The following is a 27,527-nucleotide window of genomic DNA, read 5'->3' as shown; positions in this document are numbered from 1 at the left end:
TCGAGCACGTCAGCATGCTGGTCATCATGCTCAACTGCGTCACCCTGGGCATGTTCCGGCCTTGCGAGGACGTCAAGTGCCGCTCGGAGCGCTGCAGCATCCTGGAGGTGGGGGCCCGGGCAGGCGGGGGCTGGGCTGACCCTCTTGCCATGAATGACCCTTAGGGACACCCCGTCCCTGGGTGTGGAGAGCGCAGGTCCCGCTCTCAGACCCTCCTCCCACCAGGCCTTCGACGACTTCATCTTCGCCTTCTTCGCGGTGGAGATGGTCATCAAGATGGTCGCCCTGGGGCTGTTTGGGCAGAAGTGCTACCTGGGCGACACGTGGAACAGGCTGGACTTCTTCATCGTCATGGCGGGGTACAGCTCCATCTGCCCACACCCAGCTCTGTTAAGCCAGGGGCCTGGCGAACCTGAAGTGGCCCCTTGCCTGACCCCACCTGGCCGGGAACCCCACCCCTCAGACTCCAGGGTCCTTGGGCCCCCCAGGAAGAGGGGTGCAGCAGGTGACTCCTGAGAGGTCCGGGTGCAGCCTGGTCGGAAGTGCGAAGCCAGTGGGGCCTCTGCCAGGGCTGGGCACTTGTCCTGGGGATCCCTGGAGGGCGAGGAGTGCCCATGGTGATTCAGAGTCATGCTCCTCCTGCCTCAGGGTCCAGCCTGGCTGGGTGCACGGCTTGGGGACCAGCTCTCCAGCGTGTGGTCACCTGCTCCCCACCTGAACCTCCCTCCCTCTGCCCTCCCCCAGCATGATGGAGTACTCCCTGGATGGACACAACGTGAGCCTCTCCGCCATCCGAACAGTACGGGTGCTGCGGCCCCTCCGCGCCATCAACCGCGTGCCCAGTAAGTGACCACCCCTCCCCGACCTGGGGCAGGCCTTTGTGTCTTGCCCGCTCTGCTGAGAGCTCTGCCGGGCCCCCTGGGACACGGGGCCAGATGCCACGGTGCCGGTGTGGGTTCTGGACGTGCTGGCCCCGGCGCTGGGGGAGGAGGGCCTCTGGGCCCTGAGCATTTGCCATGGTTGTTCTGGGAAGGGCAGGGCGGCCCTGGGCCACATCGGGGGGCGGGGGGGTGGCCGGCTGTGGGGGTCCTGACTCCTCGTCTGCACAGCATTGAGGGTGATGCTGGGGAGGCGGCTGCAGGCCTGGTGGCTTCCTTTTCTGGCCCATTTCTGTGGTTCTCATGGTCGAGCTCTGCCAGAGGCCCGTGGTCCTTCAGGGACGTGTGGAGAAGCTGCTGGGAAGCTCCGCAGCCGTGTGCTGGGACGATGGCCTGTCCTCACCCTGTCACCTGCCCAAATGGGGATGGTTGGGGATTTTTCTGTCTTCGGAGTGTTCAGTGCTGTGGCTGAACTCGGGGGGCAGGGCCCACGTGACTGTAAGGTTGTGTGTGCATATGTTGGCGGGGGGGTCTGTGTGTACCATGTAGCTGTGTACACAGCCTCACTGGCTACCCGGTGGCCTCGGCACCCATGCTCTGGTTGTTAGGACTTGTCCTGCAGCCCTTCCTAGGAAGCCACATACCCCCAGGGCGGGGGCTCCCTCCCCCCGGGATGTCCACTCCACCCAAGGGCAGGTGGTCAGCGCTGTGCTGTGGGAACCGCCCCCCCCCACCCCCACCCCCCCGCCTCTTCGCAGTGCAGGGCTCTGCCCATCCTAATTCCCAGAGGGATGGAAAGACCGCTCTCCAACCCTATGCCGGCTGCCAGACCCCTAGGCTCCCCAGCACGTAGGCCAGTGGTCGGCAAACTGCGGCTCGCAAGCCACGTGCGGCTCTTTGGCCCCTTGAGTGTGGCTCTTCCACAAAATACCGGCTCTACCACAAAATACCGACTTCTGCGCATGGGCCACGAAGTTTCAATCGCACTGTACGTGTGCGCCCGCACGTGGTATTTTGTGGTACACCATAGGCAGACCAAGCCCCAGTTGCTGGGGGTCCCCAAGGCTGCTGTTCCCGTGACGCAGCTGGGGCCGCTGGACTCGTGGCCGGTCCTGGGGCCTGGATGGGGCCTGGTCCTGGCCGGCAGCCTTGCTCCCTTCGATGTGGGCCTGACCCGAGGCGTCACTGTCCCTTGGGCCTGCTGGACTCGGGGGCCAGGTGCAGTCCGGCAGAGCCCACTGCCCATGTGAACAGTGGGACGCCTCAGAGGGGCCGGGCCCGGGGGCCTCTCCACAGGTGCCTGTGCCCATGCCTGCTCGCGCCCCCCCCCCCCCCTGCCCGCCGCAGGCATGCGCATCCTGGTCACGCTGCTGCTGGACACGCTGCCCATGCTGGGGAACGTGCTCCTGCTCTGCTTCTTCGTCTTCTTCATCTTCGGCATCGTGGGCGTCCAGCTGTGGGCCGGCCTGCTGCGCAACCGCTGCTTCCTGGACAGCGCCTTCGTCAGGTGCGAGCCCCGTCCACCCCCCAGCACGTCGGGCCCCTGCAGGCTCTTCTGAGCCACCTGCCCACAGAGACGCCTCCCAGCCCCGCCCCCAGCAGGCGCCTTGGCACCGGCCCCAGGGGCACGCCCTTCCGGGAGGACCTCCAGCTGGGACCTGGGGTTCTGGTTCTGGGTCTCTGGATCTCTTATCTTTGTTTTTATGTCTGTTACTGTCTCTCATTTTCTGTTTGTCTTTCTCTGTCTCTGTATCTGTTTGCTCGCCCCCCTTCTCTCATTGTTTCTTTGTATCTCCCACTGTCTACCCCTCCCCGCCTCCCTTTCCCTCGCTCTCTCCCCGTGCCCCTCACCGGGCCGCCTGCCCCCAGGAACAACAACCTCACCTTCCTGCGGCCGTACTACCAGACGGAGGAGGGTGACGAGAACCCCTTCATCTGCTCCTCGCGCCGAGACAACGGCATGCAGAAGTGCTCGCACATCCCCAGCCGCCGTGAGCTGCGCGTGGAGTGCACGCTGGGCTGGGAGGCCTACGGGCAGCTGCAGGCCGAGGGCATGGGCAGCACCAGCCACAACGCCTGCATCAACTGGAACCAGTACTACAACGTCTGCCGCTCCGGCGACTCCAACCCCCACAACGGCGCCATCAACTTCGACAACATCGGCTACGCCTGGATCGCCATCTTCCAGGTGGGCACTGGCTCTAGACTGCGTGGCCTGTGGCCTTCGTTTGCCCACCATGTTGGGTGCTGAGCATGCCCTGGGGAGGGGGTGCCTAGGCAGGGCTTGCTTGCCCTACCAGCCCCTCAGCCGGACCCTAAGGGAACACAGGCCTGCCGCCCTCCCGGTGCCACCCTCCCGGGGCCATCTGTGTGTCCAGCCACCTGCCCCCCCCCCCCCAGGTGATCACGCTGGAGGGCTGGGTGGACATCATGTACTACGTCATGGACGCCCACTCCTTCTACAACTTTATCTACTTCATTCTGCTCATCATCGTGAGTACAGGGCGCGGGACGTGTCCCGGTTGGCTGGGCAGGACTTTCACAGCCGAGGGTGTTGGAGGGTGGAGGTGCCTCTGAGTCTTGGCAGCTAATCTCAGACCCTTAGCTCCTTAGTGGATGTTGTTCTGGCCCCAGGGTCCATTCATGAGCCTCCTTATGCCGCCAACATGCAATCTCCCAGCCTTTGCTGTCCCTCGTGGGTCCCGGCATTGGCGGAGCTATGAGGTGGGGCAGCAGAGACCCAGGGCTCTGTGCAGCCCCAGTGGGAGGAAGTGGAGGTGCGGGAGGACAGAAGCCAGTGTGGGCGGGAGGGGGAGCCCACCTCCAGGAGCCCTCAGGCAGCGCCCCAGGCTCTCCACAGCCAGGTTCGGTCTGAAGGTTGCAGAAGCATCAGGGCTCCGCACGTGGACACGAGCTCCCAGGCAGGGCCTTCCACAGTGCGCGTGGCCCCGCGTGTGGCCCTCGCTTGATCCGGGCTGGGTCTGCGAGGACCCAGGAGTGAACATAATAGGCAGGTGTCTCAGATAATTGCCATGAGCAGGAGAGAGTGTCACACGGTGACCATGTCACAGAGGAAGGCCCGGCGGAAAGGGCACGGTGGCCACGGTTTAGAGCAGCGGTTCTCAACCTTCTGGCCCTTTAAATACAGTTCCTCATGTTGTGACCCAACCATAAAATTATTTTCGTTGCTACTTCATAATTGTAATGTTGCTACTGTTATGAATCGTAATGTAAACATCTGATATGCAGGATGGTCTTAGGCGACCTCTGTGAAAGGGTTGTTCGACCGCCAAAGGGGTCGCGACCCACAGGTTGAGAACCGCTGGTCTAGAGGGTCTCGTCAGGGACAGACCTGAGGAGGAGGCTCTCCCCCGTGGCCTCCCTCTGTCCACAAGTAGATGAGAAGCACCTGCTGTGAACCGCCTGTCCCAGATGCTGGTGCAGCATCGAGTCAGAAGGGACCTCACCCATCATGGGGCGCCCCACTGGCCACACTCAAGGCCATACTCCCGGCCCCTGGAATGGGTGGCACACAGTAGGCCTCAGTATTTCTCTCATCAGGGACTCACTGTTGACTAGAAACCACAGCCACTGCCTGGCCTCCGGGGCAGATGGGTCTCCGTGTCCCCTCTTCCCCAGTTCCCTGGGGCACACAGCCTGGTGAGCGAGGCTCTGGACGGGCTGTCGGAAGGCTCAACACCGCCCGCCCGCCACAGGTGGGCTCCTTCTTCATGATCAACCTGTGCCTGGTGGTGATCGCTACGCAGTTCTCAGAGACGAAGCAGCGGGAGAACCAGCTGATGCGGGAGCAGCGCGCCCGCTACCTGTCCGACGACAGCACGCTGGCCAGCTTCTCAGAGCCAGGCAGCTGCTATGAGGAGCTGCTCAAGTACGTGGGCCACATCTGCCGCAAGGTCAAGCGGCGCAGCCTGCGCCTCTATGCGCGCTGGCAGAGCCGCTGGTGCAAGAAGGTGGACCCCAGCAGCCCCCTGCACGGCCAGGGCCTCGGGCACCAGCCGCGGCGGGCAAGCAGGCGTGCGGCCTCCATTCACCATCTGGTCTACCACCACCACCACCACCACCACCACCACTACCACTTCAGCCACAGCAGCCCACGCCGGCCCAGCCCTGAGCGAGGCACCAGAGATACCAGTCTGGTCCGGGCTAGAGCGCTGCCCTCACCACCCTCGCCCAGCCCCGGGCCACTGGATGCCGAGTCGGTGCACAGCGTGTACCATGCGGACTGCCACGTGGAAGGGCCGCAGGAGCGGGCTCAGGTGGTACAGGCCGCGGCCACCGCCGCCAGCCTCAAGCTGGCCATGGGGCTGGGCGCCATGAATTACCCCACCATCCTGCCCTCGGCGCCTGGTGGCGGCAAAGGCGGCACCAGCCCCAGGTCCAAGGGGAAGCGGGCCAGTCGGCCACCAGGGGCCGGAGGGCACAGCTCCCTCAGCCTGAGCAGCCACGACCCCTATGAGAAGATCCAGCATTTGGTTGGGGAACATGGTAAGGACCTCACCCTTGCCTGTGTGTGCATGTGTGCGTGTGCACGCGTGTGTGCGTGTGTGTGCGTGCGCGCACGTGTGTGTGCGTGCGTGTGTGTGTATGTGTATGTGTGCGTGTGTGTGCCCTGGAAGAGGGGAGGGGCTTTGGCACCTCACACCCTGACACGGCCAGGAGGGGAGAGAGGGCACCCCTTTGTCCACCGTGGTAGCCCCAAGCAGCCAGTGGCTCAGTGGACCATGAGCGTTTGCCACATGGATGAGAATGCTGAAGGTGGCAGAGTATTGCCCCCACCTGGCCCCAGAGGGACCGTCTGCCCATGTTCACAGCCTGGCGACTTCTCCTGAGGTGTGGTCAGCCCCACGTCTGGGTCGGGAGGCTGAGGCAGGCGGGTGGGGAGGAGTGCAGGTTACGGTGCCACGAAGGGTTCTTTCCACCTGGCATCTCTGCTTCACCCACCTCCCCACCTCGGATGGGTGGTCGAAGGAGAGACCCTGGGCCCCGTACAGATTATCAGGCCCTCCCAGTGGTGTGTGCAAGTGTGTAGACCACGGTGCCCCTGGAGCAGGCAGGGGCGTGGGTGGGTCATTGTGTGTGCCCTCAATCGCTGTGCCCGGGCTGTGAGAGCCAGCATGCTGAGGCACACATGCTTCTAGCGCACATGCACTTTGGACAGCCCCGGCCTCGTTAGCCCCTGAGCGGCAATGAGTCCAGGCCACAGCTTTGGGTGCAGAGTGTACCTGGGTCCCAGAAACTGAGCCCTCACCACCCTCAGGTGAGGAAGGGGTGCGCAGTTCTCTTCAGTCACTCTCACGTCTGGTCCATGTTGGAGCGATGATGGCTGAGGTGTTCATCTCACCTTTCACACGGCTGCTAAAGAGTAGCTCGTGTTACATTTCTGGATGATGTGGCCGTAGCACAGCTGAGCTTCTCTGCCCCTCTGTGTCCCTGCCCCTGTGTGTGCACAGAGCACCCCTGTCCAGGGTGTGCATGAGTGTGCCCAGGTGTATGTGAGTGTTCCAGGGAAGCGTGTGTTCCCGAGTATGAGTGTGCCCAGGTGTGCACGTTCACCCTACAGCAGCCTCTGTGTGGGCGTGGGCCCACCCCAGCTGTCACCGCCGAGTGGCCTGACCCTGCCTGTACCCTTCACCCCTCAGGACTGGGCCAGGCCTCCAGCCGCCTGTCAGGCCTGAGCGTGCCCTGCCCCCTGCCCAGCCCCCAGGCGGGCACGCTGACCTGCGAGCTGAAGGACTGTCCGTACTGCGCAAGTGCCCTGGGAGACCCCGAGTTTGAGTTCAGCGACTCGGAGAGTGGAGACTCGGATGGCAACGCGGTCTATGAGTTCACACAGGACGTGCGGCACGGGGACCACCGCGACCCCATGCAGCCAACCCCAGTGGCCGGCACACCAGCCCAGGGCGGTGTGCGGAGGCGGGCACAGCAGCGGGTGGCCTCTGGCAAGCCTGGTGGGCTCGGCCACGTGTGGGCTACCGTCAGTGGCAAACTGCGCAGGATCGTGGACAGCAAGTACTTCAACCGCGGCATCATGATGGCCATCCTCACCAACACCCTGAGCATGGGCATTGAGTACCACGAGCAGGTGGGTGGGCGCGGGGAAACCTGCCCCCTGGGAATCGTGACTGTTGTCATGACCCCTGGGGAGCATATTCCTTGTGTGCCTCCAGATTTTAGCCTCTTGGGGACCCACATTAGGGTTGTGGAGGTTGGGGGACGGGAGGCGTTGGAGCCAGATGATGTTTATCAGTTACTCAGCAAATGCTCCTCCTCCTCCTGGGGCCGGGTCTCTGCTGAGTGGTGCACACAGACACCGTGGCTCCGGCCTAGAGTTGTTCTCATCTGGGGTGGGGAGTGGAGACCACCCAGACCCAGAGGTAGTGGGGGCTGAGGGTGGTTACAGGTCATCTGGTGGCTCTTCTCAGGAAGGTACCCGGCCCAGTTTTTGCAAAGAGGCCCCCCCCCTTACCTGAGCCAGACCCACTGGCAACACCCGATGGGGTGCCTCTTGGCGACCAGAATAGGTGGGGATGTGGACTGGCCCCAGGAGGAGGAATTGTGGGGTGCCCAGCCCCCCAGTTGACCCTGCACTGGGCAGGACAGGGACACACCAGGGAGGGCAGCAGCGGGTTTAGCAGGAGAGGTGTCCTCTCAGGACCAACGTCCACTCACTTCTAATGACCAAATCGACTCCCTCATCTCCTGCCCATTGGTCCTCTTATGCTACGTAAACCATTTCCTTTCATCTTGGAGCAATTTAGGGGAAATCCTAGCGGTGTCAGCCGTGAGCAGGCCCAGGCGGGAGGTGCTTGTTGTGAGGGTGAGATCCAGGCCAGGGGTAGCACCCCTGCACGGAGGAGCCTCTGCCACACGTGCACACAGTGCATACACAGGTACACAATCATACATGTCCACAGATGTACATGTGCAAGGCTTACCCATACAGATGTGAACATGTGTACAGACCTGTAACCATGTGCACGTCTATTACATGTGTAGCATGTTTTCAGGCATTCACACAAGCAGGTCACTGGTACAGACACATATACAGATACATGCACACACGCAAGCATTTACACTAGCACAGGTGTACACACATGCACACATGCTGGTGTACACACACAGGCAGGATAGAATGTCCCCAGTACGGTGGGCCTCTGGGGCCTTCTGCCAACAAGGAAGGGTGTGAAAGAGCTCCAGAGACTGGGCCAGCTTTCGGAAGCACCCTTACTTTTACTGTCTACACCCCCACGCCCACCCTGAACCCTGGACAGGTACTCCAGGCCCTGTGTCCTGGGAGTCTTCAGAGCCCTAAGGCACCGACATTCTGGTGGGAAGGTCAGGAAGGACCAGGGGGCCCAGCCAGAGGGAGTGACAGAGGGAAGGCCGGATGGGCCAGGGTTCAGCTGGAGCGGCTACCGCTGGGGCCCAGCTGCCTCCTTCAGACGGCCGCCGATAGGTTCCTACGACGCCTGCTGTGGCCTCTGGGCCCGTGGCCCCTCGATGCAGCCTTCCCTGCTCCCCGTCTGTGGGGGCAGTGGCCTCCCCTGACGGTCCTGCTGCTGCCCACAGCCGGACGAGCTGACCAACGCCCTGGAGATCAGCAACATCGTGTTCACCAGCATGTTCGCCCTGGAGATGCTGCTGAAGCTGCTGGCCTGCGGCCCGCTGGGCTACATCCAGAACCCCTACAACATCTTCGACGGCGTCATCGTGGTCATCAGGTGGGTCCCCGCTTCCCGCCCGGCCACGGGGTTCCTGGAGGCTCCAGTGTCGGAGCAGAGCCCCAGCCAAAGGGAGCGGCACCGCTCGCAGTGTTTTTCTGGCGGCTACGGAGACGCTCAGTAGAGTCCCTTCCCGCAGGCAGTGCAGGGTACACACACACTTAGGTCAGCTGCCTGTCAGGCGTATGTTTCTAGAACAGGGGTCCTCAAACTACGGCTCGCGGGCCACATGCAAATACAAATATTGTATTTGTTCCCATTTTGTTTTTTTTACTTCAAAATAAGATATGTGCAGTGTGCATAGGAATTTGTTCATAGTTTTTTTTTTTTAACTATAGTCCGGCCCTCCAACTGTCTGAGGGACAGTGAACTGGCCCCCTGTTTAAAAAGTTTGAGGACCCCTGGTCTAGAATCTACTGGAGCTATTCCCTTCAGGAATAGAGTGAGTGTTCAGGGTCCTTCAGCACCTGCCTGGCCTCTGTTAGGGCTCAGCCTGCGAGAAAGCCAGCCTCCTCTGCAGTGGCTGCTGCAGGAAAGGCCACATAGAAAGGAGCAGGAGACTCTGGGGAAAGTTTCTCCCCAGGAGGAAGTGAGGCCCTTGGGAGTCAAGCAGTCCCCACCCCAGTGGGGGGGAGGGGGGGATGTTGAGCCAGGCATGGCTGTGGAAGGTGCAGGTTGGGAAAGCCCTCGGTTGAGAAGCGTCTGTCCGGGACAGAGCCAGGGATGGCAGCTAGTTCGTTGTCTTCAGAGATGTTGCCCCACAGCCCCTCAGCCCCTCTGGGCACCTTGATGCAGCCAGACCTGCTGTTCAACCCGGGGTTGAGTGCAGGCCCGGGTGGCTCCCAGGCATTCCTGCTTCCAGGAAGAGGAAGGTGGGAGGCAGGGTAGTGCAGGGATCTGCAGTCAGAGGATGGCACCTCCTGACCCTGGGCCTGGCCCGCAGCGTCTGGGAGATCATCGGGCAGGCGGACGGCGGGCTGTCGGTGCTGCGGACCTTCCGGCTGCTGCGGGTGCTGAAGCTGGTGCGCTTCATGCCCGCGCTGCGGCGCCAGCTGGTGGTGCTCATGAAGACCATGGACAACGTGGCCACCTTCTGCATGCTGCTCATGCTCTTCATCTTCATCTTCAGGTGGGTCCCTCCCCCCCAGCCAGAGGGGGACCCCTCCCTGCTGCACTGGCCTTGTGCTCCTGGCTTTGGGGCTGTGGGTGGGGGCAGCGGGAGCCTCCAAGGTTCTGCAGAAGCCCAGTAGCTGGATGCCTTCCATGTGCAGGGGTGAGTCACGTGAGACCGGGCTGGGCTCTGCTCTCGTGGGCTCACAGCTGAATGTGGGGACAGGACGGACCGCCGGATGGATAGATTGAGGACTGAGCCGAGAGCAAGGGGACCGGAGAAGGGGCAGGGGCAGCCAGGCTGGAGTTCATCATTTGTTGAGCACCTGCTGTGCCAGCCTGGCCAGGACTCGGGGAGAGGCTGGGGCGGAGAGCAGCCCAGGCAGGCCGGGTGAGAGGCAACCCAGGTCCCAGCCCCTGCCTGGAGCCAGAGCGGTCTCTGGTTGTCCTTCCCTCCCCTGGCCTTGGTCTTCCCACCATGAGCATCCCCAGAAACCAGGAAGCAGGGGGCCCAGTGGAGGGAGGCCTAGAGGAGCAGCTGCTGGGTTTGAAGGTGAGCAGGCAGAGTGGCCTCACCCCCTCCACCCCTCCCTCCTGCCTCCCACCCTCAGCATCCTGGGTATGCACCTCTTCGGCTGCAAGTTCAGCCTGAAGACAGACACTGGAGACACGGTCCCTGACAGGAAGAACTTTGACTCCCTGCTGTGGGCCATCGTCACCGTGTTCCAGGTACAGCCTGGGCGGGGCTGCCCCCTGGTGTCAGCGCGGCCCCAGGAGAGCCGCAGCCCTGCTCACAGCAGCCCAGTGCATGCGTGGCCTGTGTGAGGCCGGAGCAGCTGAGCTGTGAACAGCAGGGGCAGCGATGCCGTCCCCTGGGTGGTGGCCTGTGTTCTCGCCGGTGCAGAGCTCCTCCTGGTTCTGAAGAGTTGCCAGCATGGCCGGGGGGCGCGGGGGGCGGTGGTTCACCCCCAGTGTCCCCTCTCTCCCCACCGTGTCGGCCCCTCCTCGGGCCTGCTCCCCCCTCTCTGCCTCCCTGCCCTTCTCCCCCAGATCCTCACCCAGGAGGACTGGAACGTCGTCCTCTACAACGGCATGGCCTCCACCTCCTCCTGGGCCGCCCTCTACTTCGTGGCCCTGATGACCTTTGGCAACTACGTGCTCTTCAACCTGCTGGTGGCCATCCTGGTGGAGGGCTTCCAGGCGGAGGTGAGGGGGCTTCCAGGAGGTGGGAGCCCGGCGCAGACTGACACGGGAGGCCTCCGTCCTCTCCCCTTGTCTCACGGGCCTTCCTCACACCCACCGCCACACCAGCCCCACCTCCCCGTGGGGCGCTCCAAGGGGGTGCTTGGCACAGATGGCTCCCCCCCAAGGGGAACCTCACACCTGCCTCTGCTCTGTGGGGTCCAGGGCGACGCCAACAGGTCTGACACAGACGAAGACAAGACGTCCACTCACTTGGAAGAGGATTTCGACAAGTTCAGAGACCTCAGGGCCACAGGTATGTGGGGGGTGATGGGGGCAGGGATGGAGCGGGCAGGGCAGGCAGTGCCTGTCCTGACCTGGCAGAGATGGGACTCCCAGGGGCGACTCCCAGTGGGCAGCTTCCCCTTCCTGAGAGCCCCGTAGGCACCGGTGGCCTCTCCCCCTCCAGAGATGAAGATGTACTCCCTGGCCGTGACCCCCAACGGGCACCTGGAGGGCCGGGGCAGCCTGCCCCCTCCAGTCATCATGCGCACAGCAGCCACGCCCATGCCCACCCCCAAGAGCTCCCCGAACTTGGACACGGCCCATGGCCTCCTGGACTCCCGGCATGGCAGCAGCAGCTCCGTGGACCCTCAGCTGGGGGACCAGAAGTCTCTGGTAGGGACTGCCCCCTGCCCGGCCTCAGGGCGCCTTCAGGCTCCGTGCACCCAGTTCCTCATGGCCTTCCCCAAAGATGAGTGAGGGTCCCACATGCCTGTCCCCCCTCCCCCCGCCCCGTTATTGCCTCCTGAGCCTGGCCCCGAGTGCTTAGATTTCTGTAAATGGAGCAGGAGTTGCTGTGCTGATGGGAGGAGCATAGAGACCAGACATGGAAACGCGTGCTTGATCCTTTTCCTCTGGTAAAATGTCAGGCAGGAAGTTTATCTTCCAAATTGCAATAAGAGGAAAGCTGCAGAGCGTAGGTCAGAAGGAGAAACAGGAAAGAGACTGCAGAAGCGTATGAAAACAGCACACAACACACGATGAGGCCAGGGGGAGGGTCCTGTGTGTCAGAATCAAGTGTCCCATGGGGGCTTTTCAGACAAACCAGGAAATGCTGTCCCCAGGGACACCGCCAGAATGGCTTTTTGGAAGGCCCGGGTGGGTGGGCAGAGCAGGACGAGCTGACAACAGAAGGGGCGTGGGGTCTGGAGCGGAGGAAATCTTCCTGCGGGTGACAGGACGAGAACCCGGGTGGGCCGGGTGGGCCGGGTGGGCCGGGTGGGCCAGGCGACTCAGCTACAGGAGCACTGCAGCCCTGAGGGAGGTGGGCGGGAGCGCTGGGCAGCGTCAGTCTCAGCTACGCTAGACCCCGGAGGTGACGTGAGTTCCGGCGGAGAGGATGGAGGATGGGCGCAGCAGGTAAGTCCCTGAGTCGAGGTTGGTTTATCTAAGGCATCCGCCGAACTTCTCTTTACAAGGCCAGAGTCTGCCAATTAGTAACTGATCTGGGCCCCGCCCCAGAGATCAAGGTCAGCTGGGACGCTGTCTGAGGATGATCAAGGGCTGGTCCCAGGGCCGCTGATGACCTGCACCTGCCCGTCCGTCCTCCAGCAGGCACAGCGGCCAGCCCAGCCCAGCCTGCTCAGCCTTAACACTTGCTGGCTGCCTCTCCAGCTCTTTGCTAACTGCTCTGCACTCAGGCATGCCCTGGAATAGCGGTGTTGCTAGCCTCTCCCTGGCAGGATGGTCAGCATGTATATAATACCACTCACAGGTGTTAATAGTGATGGTGGTGATTCAGGAACAAATCGCACCCATGGAGCGACCGGGTGGGGAAAGGCTGCTGTGGCTGGGTGCCCTGGAGCCGGGGCTGTTAGGGGTACTTGAGGACTGGCCCTCCTCCCTTCTTCCCCCTCCCCTGCAGTCCAGCGTCCGCAGCTCGCCCTGTGCCCCCTGGGGCCCCAATAGCGCCTGGAGCAGCCGGCGCTCAAGCTGGAACAGCCTGGGCCGCGCGCCCAGCCTCAAGCGCCGGAGCCAGTGTGGGGAGCGGGAGTCCCTGCTGTCGGGCGAGGGCAAGGGCAGCACAGATGAGGAGGCTGAGGACGGCAGGCCCAGGGTGGGCGCCTCGCCCTGCACACGTGCCACCCCCGCTGCGGCGCACCGAGTCCCTGGACCCCCGCGGCGCGCTGGACATGCAGCCCCTGCGGCCGGCCACCCTGCTGCCCACCAAGCTCCATGACTGCAACGGGCAGATGCTGGCCCTGCCCAGCGAGTTCTTCCTGCGCATAGACAGCCACAAGGAGGACCCAGCTGAGTTTGACGACGACATGGAGGATGTGAGTGGGTGTCGGGGCACCTGCCTCCCTCCTGTCGTGGGCTGGTTCCCCGAGCAGAGCCTGAACATCATTTGTGGTGGCGGGGGGGGGGGGGAGGGGGGGGCTCAGAAGAAAGGGGAGAACGTGGGCAAGCTGAGCTGGACCTGACCCAGCTAACGGGCCTCAGCTGATCCTCGAGAGCTCTGCAGCGGGACTGGCCCCAGGGTCAGGGTCAGCCCCACCTCCAGCTGAGGGCCATTTTGAGCCCTGAGTTAGCAGCTGCTGCTGGGCTTTCCAGGGTGGAGGAGAGGACAGGGCCACCTTCTCAGTGAGGCGTTCACTCCGTTGCCCACAGGCAGGGGGCAGCTGGGAGGGGGGGCGGTCTGAGCATGTCTATTTACCTAGCCCCGTGGGCTCCCAGCATGGGTCACTCACCCTGTGCCTGCCTGTGTGGGAGGGTGAGCTGGGACCCCAGGGTGGAGGGCCGGCTGGGAGAGGCTGGGACCCTCCTGAGGACCTGCACCCTCTCCCAGAGCTGCTGCTCACGCCTGCGCAAAGTGCTGGAGCCCTACAAGCCCGAGTGGTGTCGGAGCCGTGAGCCCTGGTCGCTGTACCTGTTCTCCCCGCAGAACAGGTAAAGGGGGCCCTGGGTGGGAGAGACATCGCCCTTTTGGGTCCCCAAGTTTCCCAGAGGTTAGTGAGCTCCCTGGGCCTCAGGGTCGCAGGGCTCTCCCGGGGCCCCTCACCCAGCGCCCTTGCCCCCCCTCCCTGCCCCCCAGGTTCCGTGCCACCTGCCAGAAAATCATTGCTCACAAGATGTTTGATCACGTCGTCTTGGTTTTCATCTTCCTCAACTGTATCACCATCGCCCTGGAGAGGCCGGACATCGACCCAGGAAGCACCGTGAGGCCCCTTCTCCTGGGGAGGGGCGGGTCTCCTGGGTGCGGCCGGCCCCTCTTCACCGCCCTGTTCCCGCAGGAGCGCGTCTTCCTCAGCGTCTCCAACTATATCTTCACGGCAATCTTCGTGGCTGAGATGACGGTGAAGGTACCTGCCCCTCAGGAGAGCCCTGGGGTCTGTCCTCGGGCCCCACACCCCCTCCTGCCCAGCAGCTCCCACTGCTGCACCCCTGCCCCCACCCCATCTGCGGCCGCACCTCAGACCTGAGCCCTCCTCCTCCGCGCCTGGACAGGTGGTGGCCCTCGGCCTGGTGTCGGGCGAGCACGCCTACCTGCAGAGCAGCTGGAATGTGCTGGACGGGCTGCTGGTCCTGGTGTCTCTGGTCGACATCATCGTGGCCTTGGCCTCTGCTGGTGGCGCCAAGATCCTGGGCATCCTGCGTGTGCTGCGCCTGCTGCGGACACTCCGGCCTCTGAGGTGGGCGGGGTGGGTGGGGGATGGGGCTCGCCAGGTGAGAGAACAGGACAGATGGGGTGGGAGTGGGGCCGGAATGGGGGGGGGCGGGTCTTTGCATGACCTGCGGCTTCTGCACAGTGGCCACTCCCTCGGCATGCCCAGCAGCAGGCCCCCTCTGCCCTGTGCAGGGTCATCAGCCGTGCTCCTGGCCTCAAGCTGGTGGTGGAGACCCTGATATCGTCCCTCAGGCCCATCGGCAACATCGTCCTCATCTGCTGCGCCTTCTTCATCATCTTCGGCATTCTGGGGGTGCAGGTGGGCGGCCCCGCTTGCCGTGGGTGTCCCGCCTGAGAGATGGTGGTCTTGTGGCCGGTAGCCAGTGGGCAGCCCCAGGAAGGCTCAGCCTTGCTCCTCGCTCTGCTGTCCCAAGAGGCCCCTTGTGGGGGCTGGCGGGCCGGGGGCACTGGGTTGGCCCTCTGGGTGACCACCCGCCCTGTCAGCTCTTCAAGGGCAAGTTCTACTACTGCGAGGGCACTGACACCAGGAACATATCCACCAGGGCAGAGTGCCGGGCTGCCCACTACCGCTGGGTGCGGCGCAAGTACAACTTCGACAACCTGGGCCAGGTGGGCAGGGTGAGGGTGGGGCCGGGCGGGGAGGGGAGGGGGGAGGGGGCTGGTTGGGGGCAGGGCCAGACCTGGAGTCCCCTGAGGTCCGCACCCAGGAGATCCTTGATGGCCTCGCCCCGGTCTTCGGGAGGAAGAAATGGCGGGACCACAGGACGCCAGAGCTGTGGGCGGGTCTGCTGTGGGAGGCCTGTGGGGTCTCCGGGGTCGGGTGCAGGGCCGACAGGAAGCAGTGACCGCCCTGCTGTGGCCCCACAGGCGCTGATGTCCCTGTTCGTGCTCTCCTCCAAGGACGGCTGGGTGAACATCATGTACGACGGGCTGGACGCGGTGGGCATAGACCAGCAGGTGCGGGCAGGCGGTGGGCAGCCCTGGCGCTTCCGTGGACCCTTTGGGTAGCCTCTGGGTCGCCTCAGGGAACCACCTCTGAAACCTTCTGGAGAGTTCCGTGTCATGGGGCCCCTTCTCTGGCCCTGCAGGCAGAGCACCGCGGGGCCCTGGCGTGTGGCTGTCCCTGGGCAGGGCCCTCGGGCCGCGGGCGCCCACGCATCCTCATGTGTTACAGCCGGTGCCCAACCACAACCCCTGGATGCTGCTCTACTTCATCTCCTTCCTGCTCATCGTCAGCTTCTTCGTGCTCAACATGTTCGTGGGCGTCGTGGTGGAGAACTTCCACAAGTGCCGGCAGCACCAGGAGGCCGAGGAGGCGCGGCGGCGCGAGGAGAAGCGGCAGCGGCGCCTGGAGAGGAAGCGCAGGAGTAAGGCGCTCCCCTCGGCAGTGGTGGGTCGGTACCTGTGCGCCTGTGGGTGGGTGGTGGCCGGCAGGGGCAGCAGGGACGAGCCGAGTGACGGGCTTTGAGGCTGGGTCTCCCTTGCACTCGAGTGCAGCGGGCACCTGGAGCGCCCTGCCTGGCCCTGCTCCCCTCGGCCTCCCAGCCCCAGTCTCGCCAAATGGCTCTGCACGCTGCCCGCCTTGCCTGGGCCTGCATGGTGGCTGGGCCCTCCATGGGGAGCCGGGCAGAGGAGGGCAGCTGCAGCAGCAGGCAGGGGTTCCCACCCAAGTGGCACAGGAGATGAATGAGACCCCAGTTTTCACCCACCGTCACTACTGAAAAGGGTTCACACCCATGAGTTAGGCCACGAGGGTGGGGAAACTAGCAAAGTTGTCCAAGACAGAGAGAGAGAGGGTCTTAGGGAGGCCCTACCCAGCTTGGGAGCAAGCAAGGAGGGCTTCCTGCAGGAGGGGGCCGCTGAGTGTCCCGCCCACCGCAGCCAGCTCAGACCATCTCCTTGTCTTTCCAGGCACTTTGCCCAACCCAGGTATCTGCCCCCCACCCCGCATGCCTAAGCCTCTTGCTTCTGCCAGCCCCTGCACGGGGCTGCAGGCTGGCCTGGCCTCCGCCCATGTGGAAGGGCAGACACCGCAGGCGGGTGCCAGGCCTGCTGGGGTCTGCTGCAGGGTGGGCATGGGACGGCCAGGGTTGGGCACCAGGCGTCAGTGGGGGGGAGGGGTGTCCACTCCCTGCCTGGTGTCCAGGCCGCTGCCTGCAAGCTTGCGTGTGTCCCTCTGCCCGGCCTGCATGCCTGGCTGCTTCCCTGCCGTGCTCTGGGATCCTGCCGGCTCGTGGCTGCTCCGTGTCTTCAGCGCTGGCCTGGCCCTGCTGGCTGCTGGCCCCTTTGGCTGCTCGAGCTGAGCCGACCTCTTCAGTAACCGCATGCCAGACCTAGGAGCATGAGGGTCCCAGGTCGGGGTCAGTCCATAGGCCCTGCTCTCCCAGGCTCTGGGACAGTTGCCCCCCGGCCCCCATCCATGCATGGTTCTGTGGCTGAGGCAGTTCTCATGTGCAGTGGTGGCAGCTATGTCCTCGCCCAGTGGGAGCTCAGGGGGCACTGATACGCCCTGAGGGGGTTACTGCAGGGAGAGCATTTAGTGCAGACAGACCAGCTGGTGGATGCATGGCTCCCCAGGTGATGGCCATCGGATGGACCAGCAGCCAGGCAGGCCCCGGACCAGAGGCAGTGGCCACTGGCCACTTGGAAGACTAGGAGGGGAGGGACTCTGGGCCTGGTGGCCAGAGGACAGCTCATGCCCAGACGGGGGTGGGGGGAGAGGAGGTGACCCTGCCCCCTAAGAAAGCTCCCATCTGCTGAGTATCTCTGAACCCCAGTGCTAGCCCAGGACCATACCCTGAAGGCCCCAACGTGGGAGCCCCTGGCAGAGCAGGGTCAGGGCAGGGCCCCAAGACAGGGCCTGGTCGAGTCTCAGCTTCCAGGGCCACTCCTGAGGCTGCCCCCCCCCCCCCCCCCCCAGCTAAGGGAGTCGGTGGGGGGCCTGCCCCTGAGGCCCACTCATGCCCAGACCTCCCACCCTGGGTTGTCCATCAGACAACAGGATCCAGATTCACAGGGAGCTACCTCTTACCTAAATGGGCCCCCTTTCTTGAGAGAAACCCCTCCCGCACCCTCCTGCAAACCCCCTACATCTGAGCCCGGGGCCCTCCCCCGCCCCACCCCACCATCTAGCCCTGGTCACAGGCGCCCTCTCCCTGCAGAGGCCCAGCGCCGGCCCTACTACGCTGACTACTCGCCCACCCGCCGCTCCATCCACTCGCTGTGCACCAGCCACTACCTCGACCTTTTCATCACCTTCATCATCGGGGTCAACGTCATCACCATGTCCATGGAGCACTACGACCAGCCCAAGGTGGGGCTCAGGGTGCCAGACCCTGCCCACCCTGCCCAGGACCTGTGTGGGAGATGAGCCCCAGGGTGCCACGGGGGCAGGAGGGTCCGGCCCCCAGTGCGTGGCCTGGTCAGGAGGCGCTACCCCAAGAACTGGGAGGTCTTAGGTCTATAGCCCTGGGTGAGCCCTCACTCAGGTTTGTGAATTGTGGTTTGAACAGAGGGTCCTCCTTTTGACATCAGTTGAAACTCTCAGGGCCACCTGCCCCAGAGAGGTCCCCCCCCCCCAACCCCCCATGAGTGGTTCCATCTTGAAACTCTGGCTGCTGAAATGTCCCTGAGTCCAGCTGCCCAGGCTGTAGATTTCACGGTCCAGGAAACAGCCGGACAGAAAGAGCTGGCAGGAGACGGGCGGGCATACATGGTCAGCTTGTTGCTTCACTCCAGTTACATCTGCATCGCCATCATTTCATTAAAGAAAGGGCACCGCCTCTCCCGCCCCCTCCACGGGAAGGGAGGAGTCTCGGGGTATCACAGCCTTGGAATCGGAACCCACTCAGCTCTTCAGGAGGCTGAGCTCTGGCTGGCAAGGGCTGGCCCCTGCCCCAGACTGTGGGTGGGGCCTGGGCAAGGCAGGGCCGGGAGTCTGGGCTCAGAGGGGCAGGTTCCCCCGACCTGAGATTGACCTTAAAATGCTGCAAGGATCGGTCCAGGTGATGCCTCCCAGACCTGGCACAGGCCGCAATAGTAAGCGCTCAGTAGCTGGGCCTCACACCTGTCCTCGGCCTGGAGGCACCCAGATTGGTACAGGAGAGAGATGGGGCAGGGTGGCCAGGACCCAGGCACTGGGTGCCTAGTGCCACGGTGGGATGGTGGGTGAGGAGGAGGAGGAGGGGCAGCCCAGGCAGGGTGACCGCCACAGCCTGACACTCTGTCCACAGTCGCTGGACGAGGCCCTCAAGTACTGCAACTACGTGTTCACCATCGTCTTCGTCATTGAGGCCGTGCTGAAGCTGGTGGCGTTTGGGTTGCGGAGATTCTTCAAGGACAGGTATGTGGGGTGGGGCCACCGGGTGCCCTGAAGGACCCATGGTGCTCTTGGGGGAGGGAGCAGGGGCCAGCCACAGCCCTCCCCTCCGGTGGTCCCAGCCTTCTGTCTGCAAAGGTGATGGGGCTGAGCAGAGGTGTGGGATGCACCCCGGGGGGGACACCACGGCATGCCTGTGGGTGACCATAGGATACCTCCAGAGTGATACCAGGGTAAGCCCCAGAGTGACAGCAGGACGCTTCCAGGGTGATAGGGAGGGGACTCCTCCTGCTCTAAAGGGCTGCGGGGGGGCGGGGGGGGGGCGGGGGGAGCAGCATGACACTGAGCCCAGTTGGCGCCCAGGTGGAACCAGCTGGACCTGGCCATCGTGCTGCTGTCCATCATGGGCATCACACTGGAGGAGATCGAGATGAGCGCGGCACTGCCCATCAACCCCACCCTCATCCGCATTATGCGTGTGCTCCGCATCGCCCGCGGTAGGCACCCCCCTCACCGTGCCCCAAGGCCTCAGCGGGGGGCTGGTGCTGGTGACAGGAACGTCAGGGGTGGGTGGTCCTGGGGCCCGGCCAGCTGGGGAGGGTCAGACGGGCCCGGCCCCAACCAGGCCCTGACGCTCGGCTCTTGGCCCTAGTGCTGAAGCTGCTCAAGATGGCCACGGGCATGCGGGCCCTGCTGGACACGGTGGTTCAAGCCCTGCCCCAGGTAAGCGCACGGCTGCCAAGAAGACAAGGCCCTGCTCCTTGTCATTCATTCAGTCAGGCAGTCAGGCATCTGCACTTGCCATAACCACACTTCTCACCCCCACATGTGCAGGAAGCGGTAGCTGTGCTGGGAGGGAGATGGCTGTCTGCCTGCTGGGCCCCAGTCCCTCTGGGGAAGATGGACGGCCAGTGCCTGTCTGCCCCGGTCCAGCACCGGGCGCAGTGGGATGAGGGCGGGGGACATGGCCAAGGTGGTCTGAGTTCCGAGAAACCCAAAGATCGGGTGTTGGCTGAAGGCTTCGCTCCTCCTTTGGAGCTAACTCAGGCCCCGTGTCCTCACTTCCTGTGTCCACAGTCCCCACGCTGACCCTTTGTGACCTCTTGAACAGAGAATCCCTTTGCCCCATCTGCAGTGTCCAGTTCTTCCGCCAACCCAGCCTGTTCAGCCATGTGTCGCTCTGTCCATGGTTCTCTTTCAGCCAACCATCCGTCCACCTAACCACCCATGTGTCCCTCTGTTATCCAGCCAGCCACTCACCCCACAGCTGCGTATCCATCTAGCACCTTCTCTCTCAGTCACCTACTCACCCACATGCCTGTCTGTGCACACACCATGCGCCCTCCAGCCCTTTGTGTCTGTGGGAGTGACAGGAGGGGAGGGAAGCCTGGGCCTGGCCATGCCCCAGTGTCAGGGGCACCGGAGGTATGTGAAGACAGGGCACCCTGCCTGGAGGGCAGTGTAAGTGCTGGGAGGGTGTGTTGGTGAGATTCATGGTAGAACCTCGGCCTTGGCCTCCCTGTGGGGACCCTAAGGTTGGAGGCAGACCCTACGCAGAGTCTGCCAGAGCCTTGGGGACCTCCTAGGTCCTGGGGAGCAGAGGTACTGGAGGCAGGGGTGGTCCGGGGTGCAGGGTGGGCATGAAAGGCCAAGGAGGGGCCTTGAGCACCAGGCACAGGGAGCCCCTAGGGACCATGGGAGCCAGGGCCAAGGGGGGTGGGTTAAGAACAAGGCTTCACACCTCACTGGGAACTTGACCTCCTGCCTGGCAAGAACTGGGGGTGAGGGTGGCTGGTGGGCGCCAGCACTGATGGCACAGCAGGCGGGTTGAGGCCTGACCTGGTTCTGCTTCTCTCCTGTGTAGGTAGGGAACCTCGGCCTACTTTTCATGCTCCTGTTTTTTATCTATGCTGCCCTGGGAGTGGAGCTGTTCGGGAGGCTTGGTGAGTTGGGGTCCAGGCAGGCGCAGCCTCACACACACACACACACACACACACACACACACACACACACCTCCGGCAGATAGCTTGGGCCACTGGCCAGACCAAGGCAGGGCCCCCTGCTCCCTCAGCCCTTCACTGCACAGGTGGAGCATGGCAGCGACACATGCAGGAGCATCTACGCACACGCAGACCCATGGCACTCATATGTGCACGTACACACCCAGTGTACTGACAGCCCAGCAAGGGAGGCAGAGCCACACGTGAACCCGAGCAAGCATCCACATGCAAACGCGCGCACGTGCCACCCTAATCTGCACTGGTCCCAGGGGACAAACGCTGCAGCATGTCCTTCACTGTCACCAAGGGTTTTCTTAAACCCCGTCTGGCCAGTCCGGGCAGGGGGCAGTGGGGGACCCTCTCTGGCAGCCCACTCCCTATAGGGCCCCCTCCCCTTCCTGCCGGGGTCTTCTCAACAGTCGGTGACTGAACACGCAGTGGCTTCCAGGAGCCACAGGGGGCCTGTCTGAGGCGGCTGAGGTGGTTGGCAGTTTGGGTTCTGACCAGGAGCTCCTGGGACCGGCAGCTAATGCCCCAGACCCCAGGCCTGACTCCTGGCCCCAGACCCCTGCCTCGCCTCAGGCTCCAGGGTGGCCCCATTACTCCACTGAGGCCTGGGGGTGTCCTGACCCAAGACAGGGCCTGGGAAGCAAGTAGTGCCATCCCCTGGGGCTGGGCCAGAGCGGGCTGGCCCCCAGGCCGCGGCTTGTCCACCCAGAAAGCCCTCGATCCAGAACAAGCAGGGCTTCAGGCAGCTCCCAGGCCAAGGAGGAGTCCCCCCGCCCATTGTGAAGAGACATGTCCCCCAGGTGCCTCCTTTGGGTGCCCACCTGCCAGGGACCCCCAAGATAGGCAATCACTCCGTGCTCAGAGGAGCAGGACCTTCTTCCTGGCAGGTCTCAGGCTCCCAGCCATTGTGTGTGTCTGACCCCAGCCTGTGTGCCTGACCCCAGCGTGTGTGCCTCACCCCAGCGTGTGTGTGCCTGACCCCAGAGCGTGTGCCTCACCCCAGCGTGTGTGTGCCTGACCCCAGTGTGTGTGCCTGACCCCAGAGCGTGTGCCTCACCCCAGCGTGTGTGTGCCTGACCCCAGCGTGTGTGCCTGACCCCAGAGCGTGTGCCTCACCCCAGCTTGTGTGCCTGACCCCAGAGTGTGTGCCTGACCCCAGCGTGTGTGTCTGACCCCAGAGCGTGTGCCTGACCCCAGCGTGTGTGTCTGACCCCAGAGCGTGTGCCTGACCCCAGCGTGTGTGTCTGACCCCAGAGCGTGTGTCTGACCCCAGCGTGTGTGTCTGACCCCAGCGTGTGTGCCTGACCCCAGAGCGTGTGCCTGACCCCAGCGTGTGTGCCTGACCCCAGCGTGTGTGCCTGACCCCAGCGTGTGTGCCTGACCCCAGAGCGTGTGCCTGACCCCAGCGTGTGTGCCTGACCCCAGTGTGTGTGCCTGACCCAGCGTGTGTGTGCCTGACCCCAGCGTGTGTGTGCCTCACCCCAGCGTGTGTGTGCCTGACCCCAGCGTGTGTGCCTGACCCCAGAGTGTGTGCCTGACCCCAGCGTGTGTGCCTGACCCCAGAGCGTGTGCCTGACCCCAGCTTGTGTGCCTGACCCCAGAGTGTGTGCCTGACCCCAGCGTGTGTGTCTGACCCCAGAGCGTGTGCCTCACCCCAGCTTGTGTGCCTGACCCCAGAGCGTGTGCCTGACCCCAGCGTGTGTGCCTGACCCCAGCGTGTGTGCCTGACCCCAGAGCGTGTGCCTGACCCCAGCGTGTGTGCCTGACCCCAGCGTGTGTGCCTGACCCCAGCCTGTGTGCCTGACCCCAGCCTGTGTGCCTGACCCCAGCGTGTGTGCCTGACCCCAGCCTGTGTGCCTGACCCCAGAGCGTGTGTGCCTGACCCCAGCATGTGCCTGACCCCAGAGCGTGTGTGCCTCACCCCAGCGTGTGTGCCTGACCCCAGCATGTGCCTCACCCCAGAGCGTGTGTCTGACCCCAGCGTGTGTGCCTGACCCCAGCATGTGTGCCTGACCCCAGAGCGTGTGCCTGACCCAGCGTGTGGTGACCTGGCGGGTCTCACCCTGCAGAGTGCAGTGAGGACAACCCCTGCGAGGGCCTGAGCCGGCACGCCACCTTCTCCAACTTCGGCATGGCCTTCCTCACGCTGTTCCGCGTGTCCACCGGGGACAACTGGAACGGGATCATGAAGGTACCAGCCCGAGCCAGGCCGGCGGCGAGGTGGGGTCTGCCTGCGCCCTCCTGCAGCTGCCCTTCGCCCACAGGACACGCTGCGCGAGTGCGTCCGGGAAGACAAGCACTGCCTCACCTACCTGCCCGCCATCTCGCCCATCTACTTCGTCACCTTCGTGCTGGTGGCCCAGTTCGTGCTGGTCAACGTGGTGGTGGCCGTGCTCATGAAGCACCTGGAGGAGAGCAACAAGGAGGCCCGTGAGGACGCCGAGCTGGACGCGGAGCTCGAGCTGGAGATGGCGCAGGGGCCGCCCGCGGGTCCCAGGCCCGCAGCCCCACAGAGCCCGGGCACCGGCCCCGATGCCCCCAACCTCCTGGTCGCTCGAAAGGTGTCTGTGTCCAGGATGCTCTCGCTGCCCAATGACAGCTACATGTTCCGGCCCGTAGCGCCCGCCTCGGCCCCTCACCCCCACCCGCTGCAGGAGGTGGAAATGGAGACCTACGTGGGCACCACCTCTGGTAGGAACCCCAGAGGCAGCTGGAGAGAGTGGGCAGGTGGGAGGCATAGGCAGCCGGACTCGGGCGGGTCGGGGGGCTCAGGGCTGGTGACAGCTGCCTGCTTTAGACACCCTCCTGCTCCAGGCTTGACCTCCGTGGAGCACGTGCCACCTGTGGAGTCCTGCGCCTCCCTCCAGGCCTTGCCAACTGCGTCCTCCCCTGCCAGGGGCAACAGCACCCTCCTCACCCTGCCCCCTCGGGGCACGGCCCGCTCCCCCAGCTTTAGCCGCCTACTCTGCAGACAGGTAGGAGCCCCCACCCCCCCACAACTGCACAGCCTAGGGGGTCCCTCTCCTCATTAAAGGATGAGTGACAGGCACTGGGAAGGGGGTGCTTTATCCCTAGAGCTCCTGATGACAGAGTTCCCAGCCACCAGGACCACATCCTCTCCTTGGACCGCAGCCTGAGTGCCCCACCACACCCCACAGTGGTTCCTGTTGGCCTCAGGGACCCACAGACCACCCTTCTAGCCTCGGGGTGCCACGCTGGGCTGGTGGTGCACAAAGTTGCCTCGGCCCAGCTCTGTGCCCAGCAGGGTTTCCAGGGTTCATGACAGGCTCTCCCTACTCGGGCTGCAGCCCTCCGCTCCTCACGGCCCCTCCCCTGGTGACAGGCATGGGTGGTTGGCACCCGCATACACAGTGGTCTCCAGGGTGGCATGGGTGGGGCTGGAGGACAGTGACATCCACACCAGGAGCTCTTGGGCCCATCTCACCCTGGATCCCCACCTCAGGGGTGTCGGAGCCTACTCTGCCCAGGTGGGGAGGAGTCTGCGCCCCCGGCTGCTGGCGGGGCTCTGCCTGGTCTCACCCGACCCCATGCCCTTGCAGGAGGCCCTGCACACCAACTCCCTGGAAGCCCAGGCTGACGGCCCTGCGGACTGCGGCCTGGACTCGGGGGAGCCTGACGGGAAGACCCCCACCAGACAGGCGTCCCTGGGGGACTCCCTGCGGTCCCCGCCCCGCTCCCCGAGGCCCGCCAGCGTCCGAGCCCGAAAGCACACTCTCGGACAGAGCTGCATCTCCAGCCAGCTGCAGGCCGCAGGCGGGGAGGTGGCGGAGGCCCCAGACCCAGCCGACGAGGAGGTCAGCCACATCACCAGCTCAGCCCGAAGCCCCTCGCCCGAAGCCCACAGGGTGGTGGCTGGCAAGCCGGACCTGTGCAGGCTCTATGGTGTGGATGCCCAGGGCCTTCTGGACCAGCCCGGCCGGGCAGAGCAGCACCGGCGGCCCTCGGTGGAGCAGGGTGGAGGGGACAGCCGCTCTGAGCCTGGAGAGGTGAAGGCCCCGGCCCTGGAGGCTGAGCCGGCGCTGGGGTCACGCAGGAAGAAGAAGATGAGCCCCCCGTGCATCTCCATAGACCCCCCCGTGGAGGACGAGGGTGCAGCCTGGCCCCCAGCAGCGGAGGGTGGCAGTACCACCCTGCGGCGGAGAACCCCGTCCTGCGAGCCCATGGAGGGCTTGGGGGTGGACCCTACCAGCAAGGGGGAGCGCTGGGGCCAGGTTCCCTGCCGTGCAGAGCACCTAACCATCCCCAGCTTTGCCTTCGAGCCGTTGGACGTGGGGGGCCCCAGCGGGGACCTGTTCTCGGACAGTGGGCACAGGGTGGCCCCAGAACCCAGAGCTTCCTCAGGGGTCACAGCACCTGCCGAACCCCACAAAACAGAGTCTCCCATGCCCTCCAGCGACCCCCCCGAGAAGGGATGGGGGCTGTACCTCAACGTCCCCGAGAGCCCCCCAAAGAAAGCAGGGTCCCCGCCAGCCAGTCCCACACCTGGTGACAGTGCGGATGAGCCTGTGTAGCTGGGGACACGAGGCCACACAGGCTTGGCACGGGGCTTGGGGTGTATCCAGTGGGGTGGTGGCCCCAGGCAGGGCCATGCATGGACCCCAGCTCGGGCCCTACGCTGGGCAGAGGAGCCGGGAGGATGTCGGCCCAGGGAGAGGGAGGCAGACGCTGTTCTGGGTGAAAGGAGTACAGTTAGCTCCTCAGACTGGGAGCCTGTGCTTCAGGTTTGGTTTCTATGCGTTCGGCCGCTGTGGTCAGACTGCTGGCGGCCTGGTCAGCAGTCCCTTCACGAGAGAGGACCAGGGACAAGGACCAGAAAGCAACCAGAAGGGAAAGGTAGAGGCTGCCTGGCAGAGTCCCGTCCTCACATCCACTTACTTTTCTAGGGAACTCACGCTGGGGGCCACTCGTGCCCTCGCGGTGGCAGCTCAGTCACCAGGGCCCCGCAGCCGTGCCTCACCATCACTCAGTCTGAGCGCCTGTCCACTTGTCCCGGCCTCTGCCAGCGCTGTCTCTCCACCTGCCCCTCCTGGACCCCTCCCCACCGTTCTGTCCAGAAAACACCTGTCGACTGGTCTCTGACACGCCGGATCGCCAGGGAATGGGAGCCAAGCCCCCGAGGCCAGCGCCTCCAACGGCCGCCCTGGGGTCTGAGCAGAGCCGTGCCCACGGAGGCCCCTTTGTTTCATTTTGTTTCTCTTATAAATTCAGGTTAAAGTTGCAATAATCCAATGCAGAAAATCCAGCTTCTGAAGTTGAGGGCATGGGGGGCAGAGCAAAACAGAATAAACATTAACTTATTTAAGGAACAAGTGGGCGACCAGCAGAATCTCAGTCCCGTGTGAGGGTGGGCGGCTGGATGGTGACCGCCACCCCAGCAGAGTGGCAGGGTCCTCTCCCGAGCACCTGCGGCTGGTGGCCCATGGTTCCCCCACTCGGGCAGTTCGTCAGGAAAAGCTGAGATCATAGCAGCCGGGCACACGGCATTCGCATGCTGGAGAAGCTGCATCTGACAATGTAGGGAGAAGTTGTTGCCAGAGCTTCTGATGGGGGTGGGTGCTGTGGGGGGGTCCCCACGGGAGAGCTTTCCAGCTGGGCAGTCGGCTTAGGGCTGCAGAAGGCACCCACTCTCGCTATCTCCCTGCGCTGAAGTCTTTGACCCCTAGCCCTGACCCTTGACCTTACCCTATGTCCTGCTGCCCTCTCGGACCAGGGCTTGTCTGCAGCCCCATGGTCCCTTGTTCTCAAAGCCTGATCTTGGGGATCTCAGGACAGTTGCAGCTCAAGGCCCAGTGTGGCAGAAACATCTGAAACCCCAGGACTGGAGTCTCGCCAACCCACCCTCCCCACTGTCCCTGTCCCACATCCGTCTTGCAGTCCCATGATCACCACAGATCTAACGGACACAGCATGGGGGCACCCCTATCTAACCATCTTGTCTGGCCAGGGCCTGATGACTGAGCTGATGGGGGCCTCTGGGAGGGACTGCAGTCCCCCACTCCCAGCTCCCTGCCCAGCTCCAAGTCACAGGCCTGGGTTGTAGGTGCCTCTGTGTCACTGATCCACTTGTAGGTGTGTGTGTGCGGGTGGCGGGGGTGGGGGGGGGGGGGGACCAAGGTACATGGAGGGTGACCTGAGGATGTGGCTTCTCGGGGCACAGACTTGTCTCCTTCCGGCACCCGGCCTGGAGATGTGGCTCGAAGGTGCCCGTGCCACATTGCCCTGACGCTGGGCAGGGACGGCAGTGGCACCATCTCTGAGTGACGACTGCATTGAACCTGTCACAGGATCGGACCTGGAAGGGTGCCCTTGAGGAACGGGGAACTGCCCTCTGGCCAGCATGCCCAGCCTCTGAGGGCCTGATGTCACCCAGTGTGTGCGTTGGGGGCCGGGTCTAGACGACCCCAGGTTCTCTCTACTTCCCGGACCCCCAGTGACTTCCCTGGTCCCCACAGGAGAGCCTTCAGGGCATTCATCTATTTTAGCTCATTTGCCTCCAGCATTGAGACCCCGCTCATTCCACCAGCACCCCATGCATGGTTTCCTGCAGCACCCACACCCCCAGGACTCCAGGCCTGC

At 64.0% G+C, this 27,527-nt stretch overlaps 1 protein-coding gene across 1 annotated transcript; it reads left to right on the top strand.

Annotated features, from left to right (window-relative positions):
* Positions 1 to 26,253, top strand: CACNA1H (calcium voltage-gated channel subunit alpha1 H). Its single transcript, XM_070413350.1, is given in 34 exon segments — positions 1 to 107; positions 226 to 359; positions 745 to 842; positions 2,226 to 2,385; positions 2,748 to 3,066; positions 3,279 to 3,371; positions 4,595 to 5,384; positions 6,539 to 6,981; positions 8,469 to 8,620; positions 9,564 to 9,749; positions 10,342 to 10,459; positions 10,781 to 10,936; positions 11,138 to 11,228; positions 11,382 to 11,590; positions 12,840 to 13,061; positions 13,063 to 13,251; positions 13,764 to 13,864; positions 14,010 to 14,133; positions 14,209 to 14,277; positions 14,423 to 14,607; positions 14,775 to 14,901; positions 15,087 to 15,212; positions 15,471 to 15,560; positions 15,778 to 15,970; positions 16,515 to 16,532; positions 17,765 to 17,916; positions 18,836 to 18,945; positions 19,285 to 19,418; positions 19,574 to 19,644; positions 20,786 to 20,864; positions 23,000 to 23,121; positions 23,195 to 23,621; positions 23,745 to 23,905; positions 24,491 to 26,253. Coding segments are annotated over 34 exon segments (6,714 nt in total). The 5' UTR covers positions 1 to 14; the 3' UTR covers positions 25,463 to 26,253.
* The last annotated feature ends 1,274 nt before the right edge of the window (positions 26,254 to 27,527 follow it).

The sequence above is a fragment of the Myotis yumanensis genome, unplaced genomic scaffold (genome assembly GCF_028538775.1).
Source record: "Myotis yumanensis isolate MYYU_CA2020_CCGP unplaced genomic scaffold, mMyoYum1.0.hap1 SCAF_4, whole genome shotgun sequence".
Classification (NCBI taxonomy): domain Eukaryota; kingdom Metazoa; phylum Chordata; class Mammalia; order Chiroptera; family Vespertilionidae; genus Myotis; species Myotis yumanensis.
This window is presented reverse-complemented; position numbering and strand designations above follow the sequence as displayed.